This window comes from Sinohyriopsis cumingii, chromosome 11, assembly GCF_028554795.1.
Source record: "Sinohyriopsis cumingii isolate HCF-2022 chromosome 11, ASM2855479v2, whole genome shotgun sequence".
NCBI classification, from domain to species: domain Eukaryota; kingdom Metazoa; phylum Mollusca; class Bivalvia; order Unionida; family Unionidae; genus Sinohyriopsis; species Sinohyriopsis cumingii.
Genome location: NC_142971.1, coordinates 3,656,848 through 3,680,304, shown reverse-complemented (window position 1 = coordinate 3,680,304; position 23,457 = coordinate 3,656,848). Strand labels below are relative to the sequence as shown.

At 39.9% G+C, this 23,457-nt stretch overlaps 1 protein-coding gene across 2 annotated transcripts in view; it reads right to left on the bottom strand.

The window, feature by feature from the left end:
• Window positions 1-23,457, bottom strand: part of LOC149787540 (guanine nucleotide-binding protein G(i) subunit alpha-like) — a 121,843-nt gene that overhangs the window by 83,587 nt on the left and 14,799 nt on the right. The window contains exons 1-2 of one of the 2 annotated variants that reach the window (XM_089973684.1): window positions 5,519-5,899; window positions 1,688-1,983 (exon numbers count right to left, since the gene is read on the bottom strand). In XM_089973684.1, the coding sequence (XP_089829810.1) occupies window positions 1,688-1,805 (118 nt within the window). In that variant the 5' untranslated portion in view covers window positions 1,806-1,983; window positions 5,519-5,899. Of the gene's footprint in view, window positions 1-1,687; window positions 1,984-5,518; window positions 5,900-23,457 lie in introns of those variants that run through there. The other variant, XM_089973685.1, reaches the window with a different exon arrangement.

Below are 23,457 nucleotides of genomic sequence, written 5' to 3'. Positions count from 1 at the left end.
ACATGTATTAACTCTAAGCATGTACTAACTCTAAAGCATGTACTAACTCTAAAACATGTATTAACTCTAAGCATGTACTAACTCTAAAGCATGTACTAACTCTAAAGCATATCCTAACTCTAAAGCATGTACTATCTCTAAGCATGTCCTAACTCTAAAGCATGTATTAACTCTAAAGCATGTACTAACTCTAAAGCATGCCCTAACTCTAAAGCATGTATTAACTCTAAAGCATGTACTATCTCTAAGCATGTACTAACTCTAAAGCATGTCCTAACTCTAAAGCATGTAGTAACTCTAAAGCATGTATTAACTCTAAAGCATGTACTAACTCTAAAGCATGTACTAACTCTAAAGCATGCTCTAACTCTAAAGCATGCCCTAATTCTAAAGCATGTACTAACTCTAAAGCATGTACTATCTCTAAGCATGTCCTAACTCTAAAGCATGTACTAACTCTAAAGCATGTATTAACTCTAAAGCATGTCCTAACTCTAAAGCATGTACTAACTCTAAAGCATATACTAACTCTAAAGTGTGTTATATGAAGTATGCACAGTATTAACTCTAAAGCATGTATTATCTCTAAAGCATGTCCTAACTCTAAAGCATGTCCTAACTCTAAAGCATGTACTAACTCTAAAGCATGTACTAACTCTAAAGCATATACTAACTCTAAAGTGTGTTATATGAAGTATGCACAGTATTAACTCTAAAGCATGTATTATCTCTAAAGCATGTCATAACTCTAAAGCATGTCCTAACTCTAAAGTGTGTTATATGAAGTATGCACAGTACTTACTCTAAAGCATGTACTATCTCTAAAGCATGTCCTAACTCAAAAGTATGTGATAACTCTAATGTGTGTGCTAACTCTAAAGCTGACAACAGTAGGGCCTAAAAAAGCAACTCCTACTTGAAAGACATTACCTAACAATAGGCATTACACAGCCATATGGATAAAAATTTTATCATCATCAAGTTAAGTAAAAAGAAAAGAATTGCATGACACAATCCAGGCAATGTAATGACATTATGCTGAAATATAGACAAATGGATTCAAACCACCACTCTTATATATAACAGGCAGACATGTCAGCCACTACACAGAAGAATCCAAAAGGTAGAAAAATGTGTCATTCTTGCTGATGCAGAGTATCATGCACTACTTTGGTGTTTTGTAAAGTCTGTTTCAACATGCACTACTTTGGTGTTTTGTAAAGTCTGTTTCAAGTAAATAGTAAAGCTGTTAGAAATCCTATTTTAATTGATATTGTGACAATCAACCAATAAAGTTGGGGGGGGGGGGGATCACACTAGACAACAGAAGGGAAAACAGACTACAATAATGGCAATCCTGTGTATCACTCCACCTTGCTTCTGACCCAAATATCAACAAAACAATAAGCATTAAGTTCCTTTACAGACTAAATGAGTAAGACACATTTCTTCCATAATTGTCAGTTAAATTAAACACATGAAATGTACATTGACAGAAACTCATACAAAGCTTTACTTGTAGCTTAGTTATCAAACAATTTTCTTTAACATGTACCCTAAGCTTCATCAGTACTGCATGGATACTGTTTACCACTTGTGTTCTTAATTCTAATACTACTAGCTGCATGACAAAAGACAGAGATCGAGTATGTCAAAATCAAAATGAAATATTGGTTAAAAGACTTACCTAGAAGAAGGAGTTTCACCTCCCTGGAAGACATTTCCCCTTCCAGACGTAATTTTCTGTCAATCTGTTTGGATCTCTCAAAAGCATCTTTATCCTCTCCACTAGCAACACACCCCATGGTGTCCTAAAGTCCTGGATGCACTTTCAAATAGTTAACTGTCCTTTAATATTTGTCACTTTCTGACAGTTTGTAAACTCACACAAAGCAGTTGTCAGAGTGGAACCATACACCAGATACCATTCTAACTGACAAAATGATCAACTGCTGCAATTTTGCAATTTTCTCTGCTGAATTTCTGAAAATAACAAGAAATACTGAAGAATATGTACAAGCAGTATTGATAATCATCTTGTTTCATTTTGTTACTTACCCAGATTGATAATTTAAAAGTTTAAAAGTTGAACTATAAATTAATAATATATAGAAAAAGAAAGATACAATTCAAATACTCTTTAAAGAAGTTGTCTCAGGACAGTTTAATGAAAACTTCCATACAAAGTTGTCACATTTTGTAACAAGTACTGGCTATGTCCAGTGTAGCACCTCCAGTGAACCAAGTATTAGCACACCATTTTTCCAGGATCTGCTAAAAGTTCCTAAATTAACTCCAATTTTATTGGAAATGGCAAAAATTACTCTGGCAATTATAGGCCTATATTTATTTTACTCACTCTATCTAAAGTCACTGAAAGATATGTCAAATCATCTGTACAGGTTTTTGTATTACAAAATACTTCATGATGCTCAATCAGGTTTTGGGGAGAAAAAAATCTCATCATGCAGTCCCTGTGAACCTTTCCGATAACTGGATAGAATAAAATAATAATAAGAGTGTCAAAGAAACCATATTTGTTGACCTAAAAAAAGCCTCTGCTTTTGCTAACCATCAAATACTTACGTGCAAGTTAAAATATTTAATATGTACATTCTTTAAACCAAGAATGCTTCCAGTCTTATGTTGAATTCATCATCAAATATTGATCTCTAGCAGCATATCTTCAACACAGCCATATACATGCATTACCACAGGGGTGACTCAGAGTTATATCCTGAGGCATCTCTTGTTTATATCTTTATCATCTTCCACTATACATAAATAATTCTAATATTGATACGTATGCTGATGACACTACAATGTATTCAAATGGGAATAATCTTACACAAACAGAGATGCAGCTAAAGGATGACTTGAATGGTATAGTAAAGTGATATCAAAACATGACAATAAATAAAGGAGAACAAAAATTTGCGTGATATTTAACCAACGAAAGTTAGCAATTTAGGACTCTCTACATTTTTCCATTAATAACTGCATTAACTGCAGTGAAATCACAGAAAGTTTTAGGCATTCACTATCTCCTAATCTGATTGCACACCAACCTTCATGATCCAGTGGTCATCTTTGTACATGTACTGTATGTTTGTTGTGTATACTATACTGCTAAATAGTGCCACTTTGCTTTCTTTTCATTTTTGTTCCTGTTTTTCCTTTATACAGTATATTTTAATTAGTACTGTTCATTTCAAATTACTGTTCGTTATAACACTTTTTTCATATATATATACCATCCTTTACTATCATTTATATATTTATTATCTGATGACACTCATCTCTAATAAATATTGCTTTTAAATTAACCTGAAATTTATTTTTGTTTTAAAAAAAATTGAGTAATAAATTAAATTTAAGGAACACATCCCATTCATAAAATGACGTGTTCCTGTGCAGTGTCAAATGAAAAAGAAAGAATTATGAAGAATTATTGTAATTCTGTTATGAATACAAAGAGGGTGCACTGTACCTGGGATCCTATGTAACAGCACTGCCATTCTACATATGATTTCAATCAAAGAATATACACCCACATCTGCTACTGTTCATTATTATAAATAATTACATATATGTGTGCTATATATTTACCTTCATTTACAATTATATATATATATATATATATATATATATATATATATATATATATATATATATATATATATATATATATATATATATATATATGTATATATACCTGTATGATCTGAGGATACCTATCTATAATTATCACCTTCACATTAAAGGGAAATTCATTTTCACTTAACAAACAACTTTCAACAAACACATCCTATTTATAAGACAAAGAGTTCATGTATACATTGATGATTCCTTGAACTGAACTAAACAAATATGTAATGAATATTCCAAACTAGCCTCTGTGTTTGCTCTACTATGAAAGCTGAACAAATATCTAACAATGCAAAAAGGACTTTAGTGTCAGATGATTTAGAACAAGAAATATCAACCTTTTAGTAAAATTTATATCTCTCAGTTGTCAGCATTGCAAGTTAAGGCAGTGATTCCCAACCCCTGGTTCATGATCCAAATCAAGGTCATGAGGTCATTCTGTGGGGTCACCAGGCTCAAAATAAATATTTCCTAGGGTCGCAGACAAAAAAAAGGTTGGGAACTACTGGCTTAAGATCATGGAAGGTAAACACCAATTTTGCCAAGGCCATATTCAGAGCCTTTTTAATCATTAAGTTACACTGATGTCAAGTATGGAATGTCATCCATAAAAGATAAGAAAAAAAGCCAACCACTGTAAGTTTCAGGTCAAGAAATTTCTTAAGCCATCTTATTTAATTTTAAACAGCGATCATTAATTCGAAAATGGCTTTCTCAGTCTGCTGGTACTGCATTATAAACTAAATTTGCATGGTATTAATAATTTCACCTGTATTCGTCATATACTAGTAAGTTTAATTACATTTACATGTAGTGTACATGTTTTAAGTGTTTGTAATACATTTTATTTTCTATCAAACTATGCTTAAACAAGTACTAGTTAATGTATTGGATGAATGTTTGAGACCAATGTCTGATTCTGCATGTATGTGTGTACATGCATGTTTATACTAAAGATAATGTTAGGCAGCTATCTTTTTGTTTGTTATTTTACATTTGAATTTTTTACCTAGTATATAGTGTCTTATATTGAGAGTGAATACAAGTGTAACTATGTCTTTGAATGTGTTTTGTGAATAGAAATTGTTCACAGCACTGTTTTTTGCTAGTCGAGGCCATATTACATTATAGCACATTCCTACTAGTATACATTTATGTTTACCCATTTCTTCTGCATACCATATGGAAGATTAGCATGAGTATGTCGATCTCAGTATTTTATTATTATTATTATTATTATTATTATTAAATCAACCATCTTTCTGAGTAAAGCAGCGATACCGTGTCGATCGGTAACATAATGAAATAAGTTTATGATCAGTGCCAATGAACTGTGATAATAAAGTGTTCGTTACACGACACTACCATATAATCATTCACAGTGATCTATTTAGAGTAATTCTATATATTAATTCAGAGTCATCTATAAAGGTAATCCTATACTGTGCTCTATACATGGTAATTCTATACAATAATTCAGAGTGAACGGAAGGTGTTTTTCTATCGAAATTTGTATTAGGGGTCCTGTACATACAGAAAATGATTAAACTGTTAAGCCGATTGCTACAAGGAACCGGTTACTCTACTTACTTATTCTTGATTCAGTGCAGTACATTTTTAACAACATGAACAAATATTTACCACTCAATGTATAGTACATTTTGTCTTTGAAATCGACAACAAGGTATCCACAGTAGAAACGATCGTGCTGCATCTGGCGAAGCTCCACTAATTTTACAACAAGATGATTATATAGCTATAAAAAAAATCATAACTGGGTTTTTAAAACCAGCTTTTAAATATAAGTTAATGTGTTGCAGCAAATATTTCACTGAAATGGATAGGAGAGGGGGAGTAACATTCAACTCACCTTTTTCAGTCTTGCCGTCTAGGAACCGTGGCCAATGTAAACAGTAGAAAGAGTCACACAAGAGAGACAACTTTTGCGGTCGTCCTCAATAATTTGAGGAAGTTAGCATTTAAACGTTGTTAAAATCACAAGCTATAGACAAACTATTTCACCAATAAAACTTAAAACAATTTCAACAATATTGCGGTCATGTAAGAAATGTACACGAACATGTATCTGAAACTACTGTACATGGAGACTAGCCATCAATAATGCTCTGTGCTTAGCATAAAGTAACTGATACATTTTCACTTTGTCGAGTGCCAACCTTAAAGTTGAATTACATGTCATCCGTTCCCATGAGACTAGAATACAGGGGATTGGCTCTCGACAACTGATGTCTAATAAAGCGGATGTTGTCGAGTACCCACGTTTAAGTTGAAATGTCATTCGTTCTCACAAATGAGGTCTCCAATGCACTGTAAGATCACGAGGTAGATTGTTGAACTTCGAAAGTTATTCATGGTACATATTTTCCTGTATTTCGCAAGAATAATGGATACCTTTTATACTAGCGGAAGATGTGAGAACGCACTGGTGTAACTGTAAATAAAATATCACCAAAAAAATGGGAGTAGGGTTTTAGGGGAGGCATTTAAGAAAAAATGTGAGGTAGAAGATTAATTTTTCATTTGTATTAAAAATTTGCCCTGTTGCTTTTTGTCAAACACTTTTCCAAATGTATATGCAAGATATATGAATAAAAATGTACCATGATTTACTCCCGGTGCATTGAAAACATGTACTACTACGACTTTTAACACTATAATTTATTTCTTCTATCCATTTTACAACACAAAATCATGCTTACCTTTTAGATCATTTCACCAACATTATCTTTGTCAATATCTATAAAAAATTGCGAAAAAATTTTGTTTCTAAATATCTAAATGGACGGGAAACGCTTATGTGTTTGTTAATAATGGTGTTAGCAAACTATTTTATGTTAAGCTTCCTATACTCTGGTACAGTTCTGTGGAACAAGATGCCAGTGCATGCAACGTTTCCAGAAAATATTATAGTATTTAAGTAAACATATAATGAACATGCGCGTGTTACTAACAAATTATAATTTGTTAAAAGTTACAATATTGAAGACATGTTAAAATAAATAGTAATTACTATTGTCTTTTATATTATGCAGATTGTTATGATTTTTTTTTCTTTTCTATTTATATACGACTGTTCAAATTTCATTGAATGTAAACATCTTTTCCAGCCAATTGCATTTATTCCTCAAAGGACACTTCAGTGTATTCAACTGTGAAATGAGAAATATTTTTTAAAAAAAATATAATTTGTTATTTTATGTATTTAATATCTTTTTAACAGTGGCTGTTATATGATGCAATTATCTTTATTATGTTTAATTTCTTTGAGGCAAAAATATATTGATGTATGAATGAAACTGCAGAAACAATTTTCTCATTTAAAAAAAAAATGTTTTTCACAGAGAAAAGATGGATTAGATAATAATTTCATTTCATGACATTTCTTCATGTCGACAATAAATATATCATTCTAAAGGAGAAAATAATGTCTTTGTCATGCAAAAGTTAAATTTCCAGCAAAATTGTAGCTTTCTTCTCTAACGCACTTTATTCATGCAGAAAATAGTTTTACTTGCAAGCAAATTGCGTGTTGTTATGATAATATAAAATAAGAATAAGTTACAATTAACTTAACGTGGAGAAACCATGTGACTAGAGTCATTCAAATACTTCAGTCATTATCATTAGATATGATACATTGTTAGAACTAAAGTTGGTGCTTTGGAATCCTTGATCGTTACCGTTAAGCGTAATAATTAGTGCCAGGACTGAAAATCTATTGTTATGATGTCATAACTATTTTTTATGACATAACCAGACTAGGACTTTCGATCACTTTTACTTTTGTTTTGTAGAATTGCCAATTTGTGTTTTCATTAGAGGACAAAAGGAAGAAAGAGATATTGCCCCTTAGGATTAAACAGAAAGAGTTACATCCCCGACACCTAAAGCCTAAGATAGAAAGAGTGTTATCTACCTTTTGATTGCATGGATAAATGGCGCCCATGCCCCTACTATCCCCTTCCCCAAAGTGGGGTAGGGGAAACCATAGAACATGATTTAAAAATCTTAAAAATTTCACCTGCATAGCGAAAATGAATATATGCATCTTCCTGTGTGATCGTATCTTCTAATAATTCTGTAAACAAAAGCCCTTTTCCGTTATAAGCTTTATTGATGCAGTATTGAAAAAAACTGTTCTTCCAATTTCATTAATTTCAGAAATCCAGTTAAATTTCAATTTCTTCGAAATAAAAACCAAACTCTGCCAACATCATAACTAACAGAATGAATCAAAGAAAATAGCTTTTCATCGTAAATAATTTGATTTTCAATTTGTTTAGAATGTTCTTTACTCATTTAAGAATCTTGATCTTTAGGTCTTCGTGTATTGCAGGAAGTTGTTGCTGCTCATATACTGCTGGAAAGCACGTTTGGTATCCAAGGGTTCTTGTAGAACTCACCAATGAATATAATTAGCCGGAGGCACATGTATTCACTTGCAATAATAAGCAAATTTTTACATTAAATTTTGATACCAATATTTGGGTATTTATATCAAACTGAACATGAAATAACGATAATGTTATTAATTATTAGCATATTCTTGAATAAGTTTTATTAACTTCATTTTAAAACTGAAAGTAATAATTTCAGATTTTTCAAACTTTTCTAATCCAATTCTGTACTTCAAGGTTGTAAGTAGTGAAGTGGGGTAGTATAGGGACTATGGGACTTACCATTAAAAACAGGGTCCCGGCACTTTGGGGACTATGTAAATTTAACATGGGGAAAACTAGGGACAATGGGAATTAACACGGGAATCTATTTTGGGTTAGTCTAGGGACAAGGGGAATTGAACATGGGAATAGGGTGTGGGCCTTTCAAGGGACAAGGGGAAATGGAACAGGGTCGGGACCCTATTTTAATACGGTCCCGACCTGATGGGTCTATGGAAATGGAACAGGCGAAAAGTGAAACAGGGAGGGGTCTCTATTTTTTTTTTTAAAATAAAAAAAATGGGGTAGGCAATTGAAAGTCTATCTCTTTTCGAGATATTGGAGTGGCCCTGAAAAGGGCCTTTGGGTTTATGTTAATATGCCCTTAACATAAAGGGCATCTACGACATCTTCTTCCTCTTAAACTTCGTCTAACTGTAGGTCCATAGACTAAAACTCTATTGAGGCATCCTTGCCTCTCCACGTAAATCCTACGTATCCATAGGCTGGTGTCGGTCCTATGGACAACTGTCCACTCGGATCGGATATACATCGGTATGTCCGTCCTGAACATCATCGTTGACACAAGCGTAGAAGACTGAACGTCGGTCCACATGTTGAGGCGCTGAGAACAAGTGAAGGAATGCAGTGAACTGCACTTATTTATAGGGAGAGGAAGGATTGAAACGGATTGAGTTCGTTGACCAATCCAAACACGCGTTACATAATTCAGTCAGCCCGCATCCAATCCGAAGAGAGCAGTCTGTGACGCCATGTGGTCTATATAGATTCGCTAGCGCCTGTGCGCAGTCAATTCATGCGACAGTTTTTCAACATGACGGAAACTCAGAAAACGATAAATTGGGGTTCACCAACCGTGGAGACTACCCAAGGGAACCCGGACTTACTTTCAGAAGAGGTGAACTGGGATTTTGTGGATTTTCTTACCTCGCAAGAATTTGTTCCGGAACCTTCGCCACCTTCTCCTTCATTACCGCACGTGGAAAATTTTAGACAGAGACAGAAAGAAGAATTGGAGAAATGTATACAACGACAAAAGGAAGCGGAACAAGCTTTTCTCCTACAGCGACAGCAGCAAGAAGAAGAAGAAAGAAAAAAAACAAGAAGAAGAAGAAGTAGCACTAGCAAAGAAACAAGGGTGTGAAAATCAAACGGTCACGGTACTGTTGGACATTTTAGCAGAGTTAAGAAGTCTGAAACAAATGTATCAGACTTCTTTATTATGACCGAAGAGAATACGACCTTCCCGAGCTAAACACTCCAACCCTGTGACTAAGCCTACCGTGCCACCCTTAGTTATTTCAACCAAATCATCATCATCAACAGTACGCAGTCCAGAAGTAGGCCTTGGCCGTGGCAAAGGCTTAAGACAGTTAAAGTTGATTGCTTAAACTCACCCCTACACTAAAGAAGGCCCTTTTCAGGGCCACCCACGTATCTCGAAAAGAGACAGATTTTCAATTACCAACATCCATTCAAACTAAAAAAAAAAACCCCAAACCATTTTACCCCTATAGTACATGTATATGAGTGTGTGAGTGTAAGTTCTTATTTTAAAATCAAAACCCAAAGACTCTTACCTTTATATCTAATTTATTCTTTTATAAATATTTACAATTCAATCCACAATTCACAACATAACACTTTAAAAAGTTCATACACTTCTTTTTTCTCATTGTTTAGTCTCTGTTTCTTAAATTTCTTCACCGTCACAGTCTTTTCCTCCTCTTCCTCCTCACTTTCTTCCCTTCTTCTTTTCTTCTCCTCTTTCTTTTTCTTTACCTGTCTGTTTTCTTCCTCCTCTTCTTCCACTTCTTCTTCCTCTGAAGAATCCCTCTCTTCTTCTGGCTCCTCTTGTTTCTTTTTTGGGCAATCTGGAGACCAATGTCCTTTTTCTTGACAATGATAACAGGTACCTTGACTTTTGTCTCTTCTAGCCCCTTTTTTTCTTTTTTGACGGTCTGGACACTCTGAAGACCAATGCCCTTTCTTCTGACAGATATAGCAAGTATCTTGACTTTTATCTCGAAAGGAAGGTGAGTAGTCCGACGACTGGTCTGAAGAAAATTTTCTAATGACCCCTCGCAACGCTCTGATGAAATGTTCGATTTGTGTAGTCTCTTCCATCGTTGTGCTCGGTTTGAGAGTGAAATGAATAGTGAAAGGACAATACACATACCCTTTATATACGCTGGTCTGCCATGACTATAAAGTAACCCATGGTGTTTAAATTTTAGTCATTTGACTTTTTACAGTCAAGATGAAACGATCCATTTCATTCAAGAAGAAAGAAGAAGAAGAAAGTAAGAGGCAGAAACGTGATCTATCGCCTCGTACCAGAGCTGAAGTCTTGGCACAGATTCATGCCAGTGATTTTGAAGAGGACAAGAGTGAACCAGAATTCAAACCCAGAGAGTCTTCCTCTAAACAAAGTTCACCGCCCTTAGTTAACCCTGAAAAGTACTATTCCATTCAAGAGACGGAAAAGCGACCCTCTAGAAAATTTAGAACCACGGCTTATAAATACACGGTGAAGTTTAAAGATTTCAAGTCCGAAGTACCGTTAGAGAAAGCAGAAGGGTTCATCACCGAGATGTGTTATTCTTTGTTCACCACACTCAAGCGACAATGTCAACCCAAAGAAGACGATCGCTTGAGACTTTCCATACAACACGACGGTTTGAAATCCCCTGTTTGGATCGAGTTTAGCACCCCTGCAGAATTGACTGCTTCCAAAGTCATGGACAAGATTCAACACGTGCAACAATCTAATGACCAGTTTGACATCACCGATGGAAAAGCCACACTGGACATGACCCACGTCTCTCCTCCTCAAGGGACAGGACACAAAAAGGTCTTATTGGTGAACGGTCTTCGCATCACCAAAAAGAGCCTCGTCCAAATTCACAATTCTCAAGACCAAATGTTTAGCCCGAGCCATCGTGGTGGGACGAACCTATGTCGACAAAAACGACACGACAGAATGGAAAAGGACCTGGGAGAACATTCGAAAATCGAACCGAGTCAAACAACGAAATGAAGCAGAACTCCTGTTACAACAAGCTGGCCTGTCCAAGGACACACCCTGTGGCATTCCTGAGATGCAAAAATTGCAAGATGCCCTAGCTCCACGCTACACCTTGAAAGTGCACCCTCAAGAAGTGCGCGGACCTCTCTTGTTTCGAGGCCAAGACTTTAAGGAAAATACATTCATCTCTATCATCACGATGACCATTTCGATACCATTACCGCCATCGCCGGATTCCTGGGATACAGATATTACTGTGAGAAATGTGCCTATGGCTATAATAATCGAGAACAACACAAACATTGTGGATCGAAATGCTCAGGATGTTTGGCCTCTCCACCCTGTCTGAGCGAAGGACAAGAACCAGTGCATTGTTCAGCTTGTCTGCGTACGTTTGTCAGCCGTGCCTGTTACCATTTGAAGACATAAGGTTCACAGAAGAAATGTGCTTGTCAACTAATGAGATTGTGCCCTACGTGTGGACAAGGCATACTTACCAATAATGCCAAGGCACACGTATGTCGAGGAAAGAAAAAATGTCACATTTGTCACCACATCGTGGACTTGGAACATCAGTGCTATGTGCAAAAATACCAACCCCAACCAGAGAAAGAGGACGGTCACAAAAAGAAAGGCAATTTCATCTTTTTCGATTTTGAATGCATGCAAGAGACCGGCATTCACATTCCTAATTTCAACGTGGCTCATCGAGCGTGTGAGAAGTGCATTCAAGAACCTATCTTCAGTCATTGCCCTCAATGCAGTAAGATTCCTGGAGAACGTGAAAAAAGATTTCGAGGACCGATCACGCTTGCCGATTTCGCACGATGGGTCTTAGATCCCATCGACGAGACGTGGAGCCAAGAGGACATCGAACGTTACGGAGATCGTCATTGTCATGCCACGGTGATGGCTCACAATTTCTCCGGATACGATGGACAGTTTCTTTTGAGATACTATACAGAACATGGCACCGAGCGTCCTAAAGTCACTTTGAACGGAGCCAAAATCATTTTCATGCAAGTGGGACTAGTACAGTTTAAAGATTAGATGAGCTATTTGGCCATGCCTTTGAGTCGAATGCCTAAAACGTTTGGAATGACAGAAAAGGATAAAGGGTACTTTCCACACTTTTTCAATACGGAAGCCAATCAACATACCATTCTATCCCATTTGCTGAGGCTCACTATTACGACCCCGACAACATGCGTACAGAACAACGAGACGCTTTCTACGCTTGGTACCAGGCTCACGCCTCCGATCCTTTCGACTTTCAGGAAGAAATGTTAAAGTATTGTCGTTCCGACGTGGACATTTTACGGCGATGCTGTGGAAAATTTCGAGAACTGTTCATGGAACACGGAGGGGTCGATCCTTTGAAAGAAGATTGCACCATTGCCAAAGCGTGTTCCTTAGTGTACCGGCAACGATTCATGCCTGAAAACACCGTGGCTGTCATCAGTCCTCAAACGACCAACTATGTCAAACGTCAATACTCGGTCAAAGCCCTACGCTGGTTACATTACTTGTGCGACAAGGAAGACAAATGGATTCAGCATGACTGCAACGGAGGGGGTGAAAAGACCATCGGAACGCATTCGGTCGATGGTTGGGACTTAGAAAACCCCAAGATCGTGTACGAGTTTAACGGTTGCTTATTTCACGGATGTCCCGTCTGTTACCCTGACCGTGGCACTAAAAATCAGTTTTTAAAACGAACCATGGAAGACTTGTACCAGGACACTTGTCAGCGACGCCTAAAGTTAGAACAGCAAGGATACCAAGTGGTGGAAATGTGGGAACACGAGTACGATCACCGTTTGAAAACCGATCCCGAGTTTAAACTCCTCGTGGAAAGTTACCAGTTCATGGACCCCCTGAACCCAAAGGATAGTTTGTACGGAGGAAGGACCAATGCCACCTGTTTGCTGTACCAAGCCGACGAAGAGAAAGGAGAAGAAATCAAATACTTGGACGTGTGTTCGCTGTATCCCTACGTGTGCAAATATTGTCGCTTTCCTGTAGGGCACCCACAATTGTTCACCGACCACATCGACCCGAAAAACATTCGACAATACGAAGGCTTGATCAAGTGCAAAGTTTTGCCTCCCACGAACCTATACCATCCCGTCTTACCTCACCATTGCCAAGACAAACTGATGTTTCCTTTGTGACGTACTTGTGCTGAAACGTGCAACCAAGACCAACCTTGTCAGCACATCCAGGAAGAACAGGCCTTGACGGGGACGTGGGTCAGCGTAGAATTGTTCAAAACTTTGGACATGGGATACCAACTGTTACAAGTGTACGAAATTTGCCACTTTCCCAAGACACAACAATACCACAAGGGTGACCCCACGCAGAAAGGCATTTTCGCCGACTACGTGGATGCCTTTTTGAAACTGAAGCAAGAAGCCAGTGGCTATCCTTCCTGGTGTCACACTCCCGAAGACCAAAATACATTCAAAGAGAAATACTGGGCACAAGAAGGCATTACTTTAGATCACATCGAGAAAAACGAAGGCAGGTGATCGTTTGCCAAAGTGATGTTAAATTGCTTGTGGGGTAAAATGGCACAAGGACCGTGTTTACCCAAGACGGAGTATTTGACAGAACCTTCCCGCTACTTCCAGATGATTCACGATAAAACCAAATTCATGAAACACGTGGACGTCGTTCGCGAGAATTTGATCTTGGTCAATTACGAAGAAGATCTGGACTTTGTACAAGACGACCCCTTTGGAAATGTCATCATTGCGACTTGCTTGACAGCTCATGCTCGCTTAAAATTGTACGAAGCTTTAGAACTGTTAGGGGAACGTGTTCTGTACTTTGACACGGACAGTTGCATTTACATCCATCACCCGAGTCAAGAGCACCCTGACATCGAAGGAGACCGTTTAGGAGCCTGGACAGACGAGCACCCCGACGACAAGATTCTAAGTTTCGTCAGTGGTGGTCCAAAAAATTACGGCTACAAATACCGGGACAAACAAGGAGAAGTGCACACGAAGTGTAAAGTGAAAGGATTGACTCTGAATTATCGTACCAGTCGAGTAGTGAACTTTGGCGTATTGAAATAAGCCTTGCACTCTGGAAAAGATGAACATTTTAAAGTGACCACCTATCAACCCAACAAGATTGTACGTGTACCCACTCACCACATCGTCAGTCGACCCTTGGAAAAAGTCTATCAAATCGTGTACCAGAAGCGAGTGCGACGTCCCAATCATTTCACCTTACCGTATGGACACGTCGGTATTGGTCTGTATATAGAAGGGAACCCTAGGCAAGATCGATAGTTCATTGGGACTACCAAGACCAAGCGAACAAGATAAATGCTTTCAGAGAAACACAAAACAAGTTCAGAAAGGCACAATTCAAGTTTGTGGCTTCTGAAGTGGAATGCGATTGTGAGCCTTGCGATGGGAACGATGCTGTACGCTGTGACCTTAGCGATGCCGTAAAGCATCATGGGAACTTTGTTCTCACTGCCCATATCATGGAAAGTGATGCTGTGCGTGTCAAACCTGAGGGATGCGAAAGCGATGCCGCTCGTCCTCTTGGACACTTTACTGGGTTTCGTTTTAAAGGTGGATGTCCACCTTCACGTCTACCCCCCTACGGATGTCATCCAGCCCTGAGCAAACTCCTGTCCATGTCACCCAACCCTCATCGAAACGAGCCTGTGAAAGACGAATATTCGTTTCCTATGCGTTTGTCGGAATACTGCGACTTTGAAAATCGTCTTCAATAGTTCAAAGGAAAATGGCCAAAGTATCTGGGAGGACCGACCCCCGAAGAATTAGCCAGAGCCGGATTTTTCTACTTGAGCGAAGGGGATAAAGTCAAGTGCTTCAGTTGCGGTGTGTCACTTCACCACTGGGAACCGCAAGATTCGGCCTACGTAGAACATGCTCGATGGTCACCGAATTGTCATTACTTACCCTTAGTGGGACCGAGACATTGAAGTAACTTACCATGTCGTTGAAGAAGAAGAAACGAGACTGGCTAGGAATCAAATGTTGGACATCACCGAGACCAGTATTTAAACTCCACTTCAAAAACGATATCCAATCATTACCTAAAGAACTGCAAGAGAAGATTTACAAGGACGTTTGGCAGGGGTTTGCCAGAGTGAAATCTCAATGGGTAACTGTAGAACTTTTGTGCCGAGAAATTCACAAGAGGGAAGTGAAAAACGTCAATCAATGTGTTAGATTTCTCTGGGTCAAGTGTGCATTCATCCTATTATATCACTCTAGACCGTTTACATCAAAAGAGTTCAATGAGATTCTTGGACGTTACCCTGAATGGCAGTGGTCAGACATTACTCACTATGTGGATTACTTTTGCTCTAGGAGAAGATTGTGAATTGTACGGACTGACCTATTCATGGATACTTTACAAGAGAACATTCGTGCTTTGCCTGTGGAGTTGAGAGAACGCATTTACCGAGAGCTGGTCAAAATACAAGTCAAACGTAAAGAACAGTTGCATCCGTTACGTCACCTGATGTTTAACCACTGGTACCTGAATGCTATACAAGGACTGATTGAGTTGAAAGTGTTCCATTGGACAGACATTGATCAACGATCCCTGGTTTTAAAAAGAATTCGTTTGGTATTGATAATTCTATCTACTACATTGTAAACTTACTGCATCGAATTCCAGAGGAAGAGTTAACGAATTACCAACATCTTTTACACAATGTCAACTTAGTGAAAGAGGAAAGTTCTGAACGAATTGTAATGTGTAAATTAGTTATTAAACGATTTAGATTCGACAATGAATTAAAACCATGTCTGTGCAAACAGTACATTTCTTGTGTCAGAAAGAGGATTTAGTATGACCTATTCATGGATACTTTACAAGAGAACATTCGTGCTTTGCCTGTGGAGTTGAGAGAACGCATTTACCGAGAGTTGGTCAAAATACAAGTCAAACGTAAAGAACAGTTGCATCCGTTACGTCACCTGATGTTTAACCACTGGTACCTGAATGGTATAAAAGAACTGATTCGTCAGAAATTGTTTCAGTGGTCAGACCTTGTTCAATACTTCCAGGCCTCCGATGATCCACGTGTTCATCATTTTGGTTACTTCGAGATTCACCTAGTGCAACGCATTGAGGAAGACAAGTTAAAGGATTACCAACATATTTTACGTGGAATCTACCTAGAGGAAGAGGAAACTTCTAAACGAACTTTGAAGTTTAGGTTACAGTTTGGAGCATTTAGATTCCCCACTGGAGAACGAAGATCTCTGGCTAGAAAGTACGTGTATTGTTTCCGAAACAAAGAGAGTATAAAAACCGGAATCCATGCCACGACTTTTATCACATGTCATTGAACAGATTCCGTGGAAGGAACTTAATGACCATATTCAAACCGTGGATCATTACCATCAATTATTTACAAGAACTGTATCCAATCAATTTGGGACGACGCATAGTGTATGTCTTAGTGACTTGTTTTCTGGGATTTCGTTAACCAGCCGATTCCTTGTGGACTCTTTACGAACACTATTTACCACCCCATTCAACATGAAAGTGGTGCCTTTAAATGTTCACGAGACACTCATTTTGCGCAAAGCCTTGCATTTTCATCTGGATACTTCTCGACCTCTACGGGAAAAAAAGATTCGTCAACTTTTAGCTACCGAAGACGTGTATGACGATGTGTGTGTAGCTTGTGACTTACACCCCCACTGGACAGATGTCCGTGCCTGGAAAAAATGGGATTTTGAGGCTTGGACCCAAGAAGTGGCCCAGTATGCACGAGAGTTGTTCTTGTAAAAAAGTTACTTTTCAATCTGTGTTAGTGACGGTGCCAGAAGAACCCGTCACCCAGGACAGAACTGTCGTGGACATGCCTGAAAGACCCTTTCGGGAGGACACTTGTGTAACCTTACCCACTATAGAACTGGTCAGGACATTACCCAAAACATGTTGTACAGACACTTGTGTTTATTCCACGTTGATGGATTTCATGTGCCTTTTATCGTTGTACTTAAGCCTTTGGTTTTTATGTATTTTTGTCTTTCGTATTCATGTTTAAAACATTCAATAAACGTGTTCTGAAAAAGTATATAAACTCTTGTCTTGTTTGTTTTCGTGTCACAAGCGACATTCCTGACACTATGGCTACCTCTGCTGTCTCTGCTCCCTCTTCCTCCACTGTCAAAGTCATCGACGAACACTTAGATCGTGCCAGTTGGGAGGCTTTGTATCTTCGCCATCCCTTTAACATGCTCATTGCTGGACCTAGCGGTTCAGGCAAAACCGAATTCGTCAAACGTTTGATCGAACATACACATCATTTGATCGATCGGCCACCTCAACGCATCGTGTGGTGTTACAAAGAGTGGCAATCGGCGTACAGCCTCTTGCGAGAAAGTCAAGGCGATTCCATCGTGTTTGTGGAAGGCATTCCTAAAGAAGACGACGGCATCGTCTCTGACTCCCGTCAAACCCATTTGGTCATTTTCGACGACATGTTAGGAGAAGACGAAGAAGAAATTAAACTGTGGTTCACGCGCAAAGGGCATCGCCGTAATACCAGTGTCGTTTACATCACTCAAAAATTGTTTCAATAAAGTAAAACCCATTGCACCATCAGTCTCAATGCACATTACGTGGTCTTGTTTAAAAGCCCTCGAGATAAATCGCAAGTGCAAGTCTTAGCCAAACAGTTAGGAACGCCTTGGCTGACTCAGGCGTACGACGATGCCACTCAAACTCCACACGCTTATTTACTCGTCAATTTGAAACACACGAGCCCCGATGATTTGCGATTTCGTACCCAATTGTTTCACCACTGGGGCCAAGACGGAGGGCCTGTCCTGTACACGTCTCCGTCCTCGACTTAACCCCACCAAACAAAATCTATAAAAACCTCAAACACTTTTCGTCTGTCTCACACAGTTTGAACATGACGTCCCTTCAATCACATCTCCCCGTCAAATTGATTCGTGCCTTGTATGGCATCAGTCGAGAAAAAATTCCACAAATACGGGCTCGTGTCTTAGAAGCTAGTCTCAAAGAGGTCTTACGATGGTTCACGGTGACTGCACGTCAATTACTGAAAGGGATCATTCAGATTCCTCATCAAATCAAACGCTTTTTTGATCGAAACAAAGTCGCTTTGACCCAACTGGCTGATCCCCGCATCGACACTCAAACCAAAAAACAAATCATTTTGAAACTTGGAGGGAGCGGTACTCTAGGAGGGGTCATCATTCGCTCTCTCTTAAGATGGGATCCTAATGCCCCCAAACTTCTCCCCAAGAAAAACGTCAAACGAAGCTCCAAGAAGAAGAAAAAGACTAGGTGCCCAAGGAGACCTGTGTCTCCAAGAACTTCTCCAGTGGCGGGACCCTCGTCTTACCAGACACCACCCCGGAAAAAGAAAAGCTCCCAGAAAAAGAAGCAGAGAAAAAGTCCCCAGAAAAAGAAAAGTCCACAAAAAACTAGTCTCAAGAGAGGCACTTCGGCCAGAACGCAACCTTAGACTCGCAAACCACGACCTGCAACGGCGGTGACCACGTCTCCGGCAGCCTCAGGTTCATCCACTTTCCCGTTGATGACACCAAGAACTGAAGAGTTCTTGGAGACGTTGATCACACCAAGAACTTCTCCGTTGATGACCCCAAGAACTTCCCCAGTGGCAGCACCCTCCAATTTAGTGGCAGTGGCTGCTGCTCACAAAGTACCTGCTCCCAAAATCAAAGTCCAAGAAAGATCGGGCATGTTACAAAGTTTACTTGATTTGTCCAAGCAAGAATTGGCTCGATTTAGTCCGTTACGTACCCCAGCAAGACGTCTCATGCCTGTCCTGAAGTTGATATGCCGTAAGAGAATCAGTGGCGACGCGTTCCAGTATAATAAAGACCTGCGACCAAGTAGGGGTATCAGTGAACTTGCAAAAGATGTCACCTCCAAGAAGTCAAAAAAGAAAGAGACAAAGGCAGACTCGTCCTCCGACAAAGCGCTTAGCCAAGCATCGACGTTACCCTAAGAAAAGATACAGTCGTTCCAAGAAAAAGAGGCGTCAACAAAGGGGAGGATTCCTTGGCGATTTTGGGAAAAACATTGTCACCTTTATGACAAAGCGACAGTCGCAAAAAAAAAAGATAAAAGAGTGTGTGTTAAGTCATCGACGTTAGTGTCTGTTTGGTGAATGTCCCGGAACCCACAAGCAAAGATGTCACCCTCCAGAAAACATTCCTCTTCTAAACAACCCCAAGGAAAGAAAAGGAAAGGACTGCCTCCACGTTTAGTCAAACATGGGGACATGTTATCTGTCCTGTCCAAAGCTTCTCCACCTCTACGAAAAAGACTTATTCAATCGGCCTCCAAAGAGGTCATCGATACCGTGTGCGAATGTTGTTTGAACGTCTTGAAAGGTACGATCCCTTTGTCCAAACACCAGAAACAATGCTTAGGCAAACATCGTCACGTTCTTCGCCAAATGGTTCAAAAGAAGGTCCCCATCCGTCAAAAGATGTTGGTCCAACGTGGAGGAATTTTACCCCTCTTGTTAGGTCCCTTACTGAAAGGAGTCTTGGGAACCGTGTTGGGAGGACTGATGGGAGCAAGATAAAAAGGACCTTTGAAGTCCCAAGATCTCACAATTGACCCCTGACATCCCATGGAAGGACGAAAACTAGCTTTAGTGCCTTACAAACGACGGATGGAATACCATCGTTGGCAAGAACAACGCACCCCACATTTACATCCCAATCCCAATTTGACTGAGATGTCCCAGTTACAACACGAATTGCGGTCCTTGATGGATCGCCAAGATTTGTCCGAAACAGAAAAATCGCAAAAGTACGGTCAACTCTTGCAACGACTGCAACTCTTTCACCAGAAAGCTTTAGACGAAACAGCTCTTCCCACTCTGAAAGATTTTAAGACCTTGATGAAAAGTAAAGCACCATCACCACCACCACCACTACTACCATCCCCAAGGGTCACCACAGACGCTACCCCACGAAGGCCTGAGGAAGAAGAGATACGAGAAATGTTTCAAACACCGTCAGCAGCTCCCATGTCTAGTAAGATTGCAGCATCCTTGTTGACCTCGTCCCCCACACCCCAACGAGAAGAAATGAAAGCTTGGGTTATAAAGATGATGTCCACTCATCCTTCGACCGAAATTGAAAAAGAAAGAACTGAAACCAGAATTGAAATAAGAATAGAAGACCAAAGCCGTTCCATTGCCACCTCCACCACCAATACCTTCGACTTCTACTCCCGTAGTCCATCGGACACGTAAATCCGTTTCCAAACCACCCTTCCGTCCCACCCAAAGTAGCATCACCGAAGAGTGGGTGACTTATTAACACATAAAAAATGGAGAAGGTGTTAGTTAGCATTTACTACGATCCCTCCCATCCTGCAGGTTACGCAGGAGCTCAAAAATTGTATCGTGCGGCCAAAACTCGACTGAAGAGTCTCCGTTTACCTCAAGTGCAACGATGGTTACAAGAACAAGCTACTTACACTTTACACAAACCGATTCGACGCAAGTTTTCCAGAAGTCGCACCCAAGTGGAAGGCATCGATCATCAATGGCAAGCCGATTTAGCCGATGTCTCTCATTTGGCCAGCTACAATCGTAGCTTCAAATATCTGTTTTGTGTCATCGACGTCTTTTCCAAATTTGCCTGGGTCGTACCCTTGACTTCCAAATCGAGCAGTGAGTTAGTGCGAGCCCTGCAACGAGTGTTGAAACAAAGCGGTCGTCACCCTCTTCGATGGCAAACGGACAAAGGCACCGAATTTCTGAACCAAGCTTTCCAAAAAGAATTAAAGAAACATGACATTCATTTTTTTACCACCGAGAATCCTGAAACCAAAGCCAGCATCGTGGAACGTTTCAACGCACTTTGAAAGAACGCATGTGGAAATATTTTACGCATCACCACACTCTGAAGTACATCGACATCTTACCGCACTTAGTGCAAGCGTACAACCAATCTTACCATCGAAGCATTGGACGTGCCCCGCAAGAAGTGACTTCCGACAACGAAGTGTTGGTGTTTGAGCGTCTGTTTGGTACGTCCCCGACGAGGCCTGTTCCCAAGAAAAGTGGAGTGTTGACCGTAGGAGATTGGGTGCGCATTGGCAAAACCAAACGCACTTTTGACAAAGGTTACTTACCTAACTGGACTACCGAATTGTTTCGTGTCACTGGACGAGTGCATGGCCGTCATCCTGCCGTCTATAAATTGGAAGACATGAACGGAGAAGTGCTCAAAGGAACGTTTTACTTACCCGAGTTACAACGTGTCACCAAAAAAGAAGACGACGTGTACGACATCGAAAGCATTCTCGAACGCAGAACCCGTAAAGTGGGCAAACGACGTGTCAAAGAAGTCAAAGTACGTTGGAAAGGATATCCACCCAGTTTTGATTCTTGGATCGACGCTTCGCAAGTCATCGACTATAAAAAGAAGTGAACATAATGCCCTTTCACACAGACGGAGCTACGTCGACCACTCCTTCACCCAGTTCTTCTCTGCAAGATTTACAAAAACAACCCTTGTGGGTGTGGTGTGGAGAACGTGTGCCTAAAACGCAAATCGTCTTTTTCTGCCAAATCTTCGTGGTGCATTGTGTCATCGGGGCAGCCATTGCCAATTTGAGTTTGCAACAAGGAGACAAACAATTGTGGACCATTTTATTGAGCAGTTGCATCGGTTACCTGCTTCCCAATTGTGTCCAGTGCCAGTGTCAGTCACCACTCCAACAACAACAACAACCCTATTTTGGGCGGAGACACTCCTCTGACGTCCAGTAACCCCTCGGACAGCCATAGAACTCTGGAATTATGAGTCACACTAACAACCAATTTTACTTAACCTTACCCAGTGACAGTTCTATGGAGGTGTTTCCCAACAACACGTTGTGCTGTTACACGGCCAAATTACCTCAGGCCATCCAATGAGATCACGAAGCCCATTGGGAAATGACTTTAGTGGAAATCATTCACCCGACCCAAGTCCTTAATGTCCTTCCTAGTCAAAATTTTTTTACGGTGGAAGTTCATGACGAGCCATTGCATCTGTACTTGGATACCCACGTGAAAAATAACTTTAAAACCGCTAACACAAAAAATCCAAAGTGGACCGACTATCACTTGTCCATTCCCCCGGTCTTTTATTTTAGTGGACAACATTTGTCAGCACCATAGCCTCCAGGTTTAATGTCGTGTTTGGGAAAGCTTTGGAGCATTTCAAAAAATGTGTCACCCTGGAATACCATAATGTAGTTCGTCGCTTCCTGATGAATTTCCTGAGGGGGTAAAATCATGTCTTTTTTATTTTGTCCTGAATTGTTTGCCATGTTGGGCGGGGACATGGAGATGAAGAAGAAAGTAGAACAACAAAAATACGAATTAGTAGTCATTTCCGACAACGATTCTTTTGCCAGGTATTTTCGTACCCTGGTAGAATTGAACCAAGGACTGAATTTTATCTTTGTGTACTCCGATGTGGTGGAGTACAACGTGGTGGGACGCACCTCTGTGCCATTACTGCGTGTCATTCCTTTCAAAGTGGATTCTGCCAGAGCCGCTGACGAGGAAGGTGGAAACACCTATCACGTTCACCACGAATTTGTACATCCTCATTATCTGCCTGTCAGTAAGTCGTATTTGGACACGGTCAACATTGCTATAAAAGGAGATTTGGGACAAAATATTCCATTCACCAAAGGAAAAGTCATAGAGTAGCTCCTGTCAACAATTTCATGCATTCCTTGTTCAGCGAAGTGGACTTGTACTTGAATAACAAACTGGTCAGCAGCAGCATGGATACTTACCCTTATCGTGCCTACCTGGAAAATCTCTTGACGTACGGAAAAGAAGCCAAGAATACTCATCTGGATGCTTGCGTGGTATGGAAACCTGACACAGCGGGTGAGAACACGTTTAACGATACAGCCGTGACAGAAGATGGGAATGCTCACAATGTGGGGTTTAACACACGTAGAAATAAAATTCTGCAAGGACGAAGTTTAGAACTGATGGATCGTTTGCATTTGGACATGTGGCTGCAAGAAAAGTATTTGCTG